Raw genomic sequence first — 8,932 nt, forward strand, 5'->3', positions numbered from 1 at the left:
GGAGGCGGAGCTTGCAGTGAGCTGAGATCCGGCCACAGCACTCCAGCCTGGGTGACAGAGCGAGACTCCGTCTCAAAAAAAATAAAATAAAATAAAATAAAAAAATAAAAAAAAAAGTTCTGATCGCAGATAATGTGTGTAATTTTGCTCTTTTGTCCTCTATAGACCTAGCAACAGTAACATAAGCAAAGGAGAGGCACGCCCAAAATGGAAACCCAAAGCCAAAGTACCCCTTCAGACTCTACATATGACTTCTGAGAATCAAGAGAAAGTGAAAGCTCTTCTCCGAGACCTGCAAGAGCAAGATGCTGATGCTGGATCTGAGTAAATTGTTTTATTTGAATAAACTATTATAGTAAGGAAAACATACTGGCAGTGTGAAGGTCCTGTGCATCTTTGGAATGCTGTGTCAGTACGGATTCTATTGTGGCCATATAATTAGTTGAAAGTGAGTCAAGAGAAGTACAAGAATAATTATTCAGCAACAATTTTAGAGTGAGTTTGTTTTGCAGCATCCATGGGATTGCCTTTTTATCTTTATTTTTTTCCAGGGCAGTGCTTATATGGATTCAGTAACTGATTTATCTGTAATCTTCCAGATAAACCCTTGTAATGAACAAGCAGAAGTAGTGTTCAAGGTGCAAATATTGACTTGGTCAGGTGCGGTCTCAGGATTTGCTTATCATGACCATCTGCGTAAGAGAAAGCTTTTATTCTTAAATCTTAGTCGCTCTTTTGTTTTGGATTTCAGTTGAAGGAGTTAATTCCTTCTTTCCATTTACCAGAATTAATTAGTGGCCAGTCATGAACAGCTCATTTTCCATCCTATCTACAAATCTCTTATCTGAGACTTAGAAAAGGGGATTATGTAGCAAAACAAACAATTAGGGATAGTTATTTTTATGAATGAGAAGACAGAGGATAGCCGAGGTTTCTGTGATTAAGAACATAGGCTCTGGAATCTGTCTGCCTTTGGTAAAATCTCTATTTGCTCCTTAATGTGTAACCTAGGCAGTTACTAATCCTCTCTGAGTTTTAGTTGATCATCTTAGAAAAAAAAAAGGACATTCCAATATTACTTGGTATAGTTATTGGGAAGATTAAAGGAGTTAGTTCATATAAAGCACTTAACACAGTACCTGGCATTTAATAAATGACTGCTAAATGTTAATTGCCAAGGTATAAATTAATAGTTCAATATAAGATTAAATCAGCAACTGAAGAGTAGTCAGGATCCTATTAATTAAATTCTTAGACCTTTGCTAAATTTTTCTTTGAAGTAAGTAGAAAGTAATATCTAATATATGAAAATGTTGCCTTTGCTAGAAGAGGCATTTCTGGGGAGGAGGAAGATGATGAGCCTGATTGCTGTAACGATGAGCGGTACTGGCCAGCTGGACAGGAACCTTCCCTCGTTCCCGACTTGGATCCTTTGGAATATGCTGGCTTAGCCCCAGTGGAGCCTCATGTTCCAGAATTTACAGTCTCCCCATTTGCAGTGCAAAAACTTTCCAGGTGATTGCTTTAATCATTTTTAGGAGTTGGGAAAGAATTCAAGGAAACTGAAATCATATAAACCCACTACCCCTCTTTGTGTACTTTCCTATTTTGTGGGTTCCAGCAAAGCCTGCTAGGCCTAATATTCTATCTTATCAGATGGGGTCATTCAGGAGGGCTTATTGTTATCAGGGTTGCTTTTTCAAAATACAAGCCCTGCCTATGTATAGTCATAACTTCACATAAGCATATTTAAATGAATTTTACTGTAATGGTGTGATACTGCTTTTTGTGTCATTTTTGTCATGTTTTGCCCTTGACAGGTATGGTTTCAATATTGAACGCTGTCAAGCAGTCCTGAGGATGTGTGATGGAGATGTGGGAGCATCACTAGAGCATCTCCTTACCCAGTGTTTTTCAGAGACATTTGGAGAGAGGATGAAGATCTCTGAGGCAGTCAACCAGATAAGCTTGGATGAGTGTATGGAACAGCGACAGGAAGAGGCGTTTGCTCTCAAGTCCATCTGTGGAGAAAAATTTATAGAAAGAATTCAGAACAGAGTCTGGACCATTGGATTAGAACTGGAGTATTTGACAAGTAGATTCCGCAAATCCAAGCCAAAAGAAAGTACCAAAAATGTACAAGAAAATTCACTTGAAATCTGTAAATTTTACCTCAAAGGAAATTGTAAATTTGGATCAAAATGCAAATTCAAACATGAAGTGCCCCCAAATCAAATTGTTGGAAGAATAGAAAGAAGTGTAGACGATTCTCATCTTAATGCTAATGAAGATGGATCTTTTTTATATGAACTTGAAATTCGATTTTCTAAAGACCACAAATATCCCTACCAAGCTCCCCTCATAGCATTTTATTCCACCAATGAGAACCTACCTCTGGCTTGTCGTTTACATATTTCTGAGTTTCTTTATGACAAGGCCTTGACATTTGCGGAAACTTCGGAACCTGTCGTATATTCTTTGATAACCCTTTTAGAGGAAGAATCGGAAATAATCAAGTTACTAACGAATACCCATCACAAGTATAGTGTCCCTCCCGTGAACTTTCTGCCAGTACCCTCTAGGACCAGGATAAATAATCCTGCCTGTCATAAACCAGTGATTCCAAATAATTCTTTCGTTTCTAATCAAATTCCAGAAGGTATGTAAGGCATTGATCTTGTGGAGGGAGGCATTCAGAATTATGGGTTTAGAAGTCAAAGCTTTTAAAGCTGGTCCAGGATGGCTTAGTGATCTTGAACAAACTGAACAAGCCATTCAGTCCCATGGGCAAAAGGGAATGATAATTCCCTGAACTGTAATTGTGTCCAACTTTAATTGTAAGGCTCAATTGTGTTGCTTAAGGCCCAGTTGTGTTGCTGTGGATGGGCTTCCTGAGTTGAAGTTTGTTGTGTGTGTGTTTATTTTAACCATATAAAATCTGAGGCTTGGAAGGACCTTAAGGTGCCTTCTCAGAAAATCTATTTTATTTAATTCATTTGGTTTTCATATGATTACTTCTTATATTGTATACTGAATTACTTTCAAATGAAATTTTAGAGATATTTTGCTTTCTATACCCCTATCCGTACCCTCCTGCTTTTGGTATACTAGATCCCCAGAATTCATTAGGGATAGCTCTATGAATCCCTAAATCCTCAAATACTTGTGCAGGCTTCTAGCCTAGTCTAGATCCAGGTTTACTGGGCAGATTCTTTTTATGTTTCTGAGATGGAGTTTCGCTCTTGTCCCCCAGGCTGGAGTGCAGTGGTGCAATCTCAGCTCACTGCAACCTCTGCCCTCCGGGTTCAAGTGATTCTCCTGCCTCAGCCTCCTAAGTAGCTGGGATTACAGGTATGCACCACCACTCCTGGCTAATTTTGTATTTTTAGTAGAGATGGGGTTTCACTGTGTTTGTCAGGATGGTCTCGATCTCCTGACCTCGTGATCTGCCCACCTCAGCCTCCCGCAGTGCTGGGATTACAGGCGTGAGCCACTGTGCCCAGCCCTATTTTTTTCTTTGAGTACTTTAAATATATATGTCGTTACCTTCTGCCCTCCATTGTTTCTGTGGAGAAATCAGTCATTAATTTTATTGGGGTTCCCCTTGTAAGTGATAAGTTGTTTTTCTCTTACTCCTTTCATGATTTTCTCCTTGTCTTTTGACCTTCAACATTTTTGTTGCAACTTATCTATTTTGTGGATCTCTGTGTTTATTTTCTAATAGTTGGAGGACATTGAGCTTCCTGCATGTAGAGGTTATTGATTTTCAGTAAATCAGAGAAGTTTTCTACCATTATTTCTTTGAATATTTTTTCTGCTCTTTTCTTTCTTTCCTTTCCTTCTGGTATTCTAATTATATGTGTATGATACCCTTGATGGTATCCCACATTTTTCCAAGGCTCTGTTCACTTTTCTTCATTTATCGTTCTCTCTGTTTTCAGCTTGCATAATCAATGTCAGTCTGTCTTCAAGTTCATCAGTTCTTTCTCTTGGTAGTTCGTGTTTATGGAGCTTCTCTAGTGAATTTTTAATTTCAATTATTATACTTTTCAACTCCAGAATTCCCATTTGGTTCTTTTTAATATATATAATTTTTTATCTCTTTATTGATGTTCTCAATTTGCTATGACATTGTCATCAGACCTTCCTTTACTGCTTTAATTGTGCATTCCTTTATTTCTGTGAACATACTTACAATGACTATTTTGAAGTTCTTTTCTGTTAAATCTGACATCTGATCTCACTTATAGACAGTTTGTGCTTTTTCTCCCCAGTGTATGGGTCATACTTAAGCGTTTCTTTGCATGCCTTGTGACTTTTTGTTGTTAACTGGGCATTTTAGATAACACACTGTAACAACTCTGGGTACTGATTCTCCCCTTTCGGGGGCTTCTTACTGTTATTTGCTGGTTTACTTTTTAGTGACTGGCTAGAATATTTTAGTGAAGTCTATTTCCCTCCCACGATTTTAAGCCTCTGTTATTGCTCCTCTGGGAGGCACGGCTTTGGGTATGCCCATGGTTGATTGCTCAATTGTTTCCAACAATGCTCTGGAGAGTAAATTCCTTTACAAACTAATCCAACCAAATTATGGCTTCTGTGAAGCAATAGTTTCTGAGATCCCGGTTTAATACTTGTTCTAATCCCAAAAAGGAACTTCCTAGTGGTCTTATTCCTTGGTTTGCTTCCTGCAAACTAGTTGGCCAACAGTCTAAACTGTATCTTCATTTAATCCTGTAATCTCCCTTTCCCCACAACCTCACTATTCTTGAAAGCACCTTTAAATTTGAACTTCTCCACACTCCATTGTAAATGGAGTCGGTCCTTTGGAAAAAGATTAGGAGCTATCTGTTTTATGGCCTACTTCCCTTTTGCCCTTGGCAGAATCTCTGAGCCCAAGCTGTGTTCCTGATAGAGTGTGTATACAGTTAAATTTTGTCAAAACATATATTAAATGCATGGAAACTTCTCAACTGGATTTTTTAAATCCTATACTAGGCCGGGTGTGGTGGCTCACAACTTTAATCCCAGCACTTTGGGATGCTGAGGTGCACGGATCACTTGAGGTCAGGAGTTTGAGACCAGCCTGACCAACATGGTGAAACCCCGTCTCTACTAAAAATACAAATATTAGCTGGGCATGGTGGCAGGCAGCTGCAGTCCCAGCTACTCTACAGGCTGAGGCAGGAGAATTGCTTGAACCCAGGAGGCGGAGTTTGCATTGAACAGAGATCGTGCCACTGCACTCCAGCCTGGGTGACAGAGCAAGACTGCATCTCTAAATAAATAAATAAATAAATAAATAAATAAAACTCTAAATTAGACCTAACCAAATGAGAATCTAGGATTAAAGCCTAGACATGTGTGTTTGACACTTATCCATGTGTTTATGGTGTATATCTTTAGTTAAGAAATCTGTGTCAGAGACATTCACTAAATATTAGTCCTGAGGTAGAAGTGCTTATAAATCTTTTGTGAAGATTTATCCACACTGCCCCTAAACTGGCTGGCTCTTTTTATTTTGTAGTTTTAAAATGTTTTCACTGGAACAGATTCAGAATCCTGCTCCAAGATCAGCTCTTTTTATATGTGCATTTTCCTTCGTTTCTTTAAAGTAGCCTATATTCATAAGTTTGGCAAACAAAGGATTATCATACCTATCTGGTTTTATGATGTCTACATTAATTTTTTTCTCTTACAGGTGAAAATGAGTTCTTCAGTAAGAAGAAAAGGCAAGCCAGGCAAAGGAGGTGGAAAAGGGTCTTCTAGAGGAGGAAGAGGAGGCAGGAGTCACGCCAGTAAATCTCATGGGAGTGGTAGTGGTGGCAGTGGCGGTGGTGGTGGTGGCAACAGAAAGGCCTCCAGTAGAATATGGGATGATGGAGACGACTTTTGTATCTTCAGTGAATCAAGGCGCCCTTCCAGGTCATTATAACTCTTTGAATGTTTAAATATGGAAATGGTATCAACTCCTAATGTATGGGACAACGAATGGCTGTGAAGGGAAAAAAAGTCGAGTAATTCTGGTCAAATTAATTGTCTTCCTCTTTGTAACCCATTTCTGAAGGCATGATGGGAAATAACAGCTTTTGTGTGTATGTAGGTTGCATGACGCTGTGAAATGAGTGTAATACTGCTATTATACCCAGTGTTACTCTGATAGTAAATACAGAAATAATGTGAGGAAAATTATTTTAAGTATTCCTTAGGCATCATAGATTGATGTTAAAATGATGATGTTAACATTGAACATGCCCAGGCACAATGGCTCACGCCTGTAATCCCAGCACTTTGGGAGTCCCAGGTGGGTAGATCTCTTGAGGTCAGGAGTTCGAGACCAGCCTGGCCAATAGGGTGAAATCCCATCTCTACTAAAATACAAAAATCAACCATGCATGGTGGTGGTCAGTTGTAATCCCAGCTACTAGGGAGGCTGAGGCAGAAGAATTGCTTGAACTTGGGAGCAGATGTTTCGGTGAGCTGAGATCACACCACTGCCCTCCAGCCTGGGTGACAGAGTGAGACTCCATCTCAAGAAACAAACATTGAACAGCCTAAAGTGCAACATGACTGTACTGTGTCTTTCTAGTTGATAAGCTGTGTGTTTTCCAGCCAAATCAGCCATCATCTGATGGTGTTACATGTAGCGACCAGTAACAGATGTCTTATCTAGGCTTCTCTCCTATTCAGCTTTTAACTAATGAATAAATTATGGGAATTCTAGTAATTCTAATGAGTAATAAAAGTAAACATTTTGCTATTGCATGTTATACAGTATAAATACAATTAGGCATCACTTATTGACAGAGATGTGTTCTGAAAAATGCATTGTTAGGTGATTTCATTGTTGTTCAAACATCATAGAATGTACTTACACAACCCCAGATGGTGCAACTTACAACACACCTAGGCTATGTGATTTAGCCAATTGCTCCTAGACTACAAATCTATACAGCATGTTGCTGTACTAAATATGCAATTATAACACAATGGTAAGTATTTGTGTATGTAAACATGTCTAGTTATAGAAAAGATATAGTAAAAATAGAGTATAAAAGATTAAAAATGGTACCTGTATAGGGCACTTACCGTGAATGGAAGTTGCAGGATTGGAATTTGCTCTGGGTGAGTCAGTGAGGGAGTGGTGAGTGAATGTGAAGGCCTAGGATATTACTGTACACTACTATAGACTTTATAAATAGCAAGCAGCATAGTCTCTCTATGTTGCCCAGGCTGGTCTCGAACTCCTGGGCTCAAGCGAGTCTTCTGCCTTGGCCTCCCATAGTGTTGAAGGTGAGCCACAGTTGACGTGAGCCACTATGCCTAGCCAAGAACCTAACTTCTGAGTTAGCTGCAGCTCCATAGTTTTTCAGTGTATAATGTGGACATTATACATTATTGGAGTCCATAGCTGTTCATTCATTCAGTAAGTATTTACTGAATGCACCAGGCACTGTTTTCTGTTTTAGGGACTTCGAATTGCAGCAGGGAGTAAAATATTGTCCTTATCTAGATAGAATGGGATTTGAGATAGAAAAGACATAAACAAATGTATAACATTACCCGGTGGCACATGCTATGGAGAGAAATAAAGGAGTGTAACAGGGATATAAAATACCAAAATAGAATTACTATTTTATGTAGAAAGCCCCCCTAATAAGGTAGATAGCCCCCAATAAGATATCACGTGAAGAGAGGCAAGAAGTAAGTAAAGGAATAAGCTGTGAATTTCTGAGTATAGAATATTCAAGGCAGAGGGAATAGCAATTTCTTAAGGCAGGAATGTGCTTGGAAGGTTTAGGAAATATCAAAAAACACAGGGCTGGGGTGGCCTCAGGAGACTTACAATCATGCCGAAAGGGGAAGCAAACACATCCTTCTTCACAAGGTGGCGGGAGAGAAAAGAATGAGAGCCAAGTGAAGGGGGACGCCCCTTATAAAACCATCAGATCTCGTGAGCAGTTACTCACTATCACGAGAATAGTATGGGGGAGACTGCCCCCATGATTCAACTGTCTCCCACTGGTTCCCTCCCATGACATGGGGATTATGGGAACTGCAATTGAAGATGAGATTTGACTTGCAGCCAAACCACTATCAACCCTATAAAGAATGTACAGTTATTATGTATCAATTAAAAATTTTAATTAAAAAATAAAACTAAGAGAAAGTATGAAAAACAAAGGGGATTGAGACGGAGCTGCCAAAGAAGTAGGAAACTAAGAGAGTGGTTTTTGGAAGCCAAGGGACAAAGGTGTTTTAAAGGAGAGTAGTCAATAAGATTGAATTGTATGCTTAAAGAGGGTACACATTTGTGGAAAAATGCTTCTGGCAGGTCAAGGAAAATGTGCACTAAGAATTGTCCACTGGATTTGGCAATGTGGATATCATAGTTAACCTTGACAAGAGCTGTATTAGCATAGGAAATATTGATTGGGTTGTGTTTGAGAGAGACAAGGAAAGAAAATGGAGACAGAGACAATGATTTTGATAACCTAAATGAGAAGCTTTACTATAAGGGAGCTAGAGGGAGGAGAGATGGGGCAGTAGCTGTAGGGAGATGTGCACTCAAGAGAGGATTTGGCTTGGTTTGATTTTTTTTTAAGAGGGTAGACATTATAGTATGTCTGTGTGCTGATGGGAATGATCCAAAGAAGAATGAAAAACCAATGATATAGAAAGGAGGATAAGTGTTGGAATGATTTCCTTGAGGAGATTAAAGAAATGGCATATAGTTTACAAATAGAAAGACTGACTTTAAGATAAAGGATGGTTCGCCCTTAATAACAGGAAGGAAGGCAAGTCACAGGGGCGTACAAATAAATGGTGGTTAAGATAAGAACATGTGAAACTCGCAACTCCCCCTCATTTTTACTGATCATTTCCTCATGATCAGACAAGAACATGTGAAACTCGCAACTCCCCCTCATTT

The 8,932-nt window shown here is 39.1% G+C and overlaps 1 protein-coding gene across 1 annotated transcript in view; it reads left to right on the top strand.

Annotated features, from left to right (window-relative positions):
• DHX57 (DEAH (Asp-Glu-Ala-Asp/His) box polypeptide 57) overlaps nt 1-8,932 on the top strand; it is an 82,098-nt gene that overhangs the window by 11,910 nt on the left and 61,256 nt on the right. Inside the window, exons 3-5 of the mRNA XM_011935940.1 lie at nt 166-324; nt 1,327-1,515; nt 1,821-2,659. Of these exons, the coding sequence (XP_011791330.1) occupies nt 166-324; nt 1,327-1,515; nt 1,821-2,659 (1,187 nt within the window). The remainder of the gene's footprint in view (nt 1-165; nt 325-1,326; nt 1,516-1,820; nt 2,660-8,932) is intronic.

Source organism: Colobus angolensis, unplaced genomic scaffold, assembly GCF_000951035.1.
Source record: "Colobus angolensis palliatus isolate OR3802 unplaced genomic scaffold, Cang.pa_1.0 Scaffold15, whole genome shotgun sequence".
Lineage (NCBI taxonomy): Eukaryota > Metazoa > Chordata > Mammalia > Primates > Cercopithecidae > Colobus > Colobus angolensis.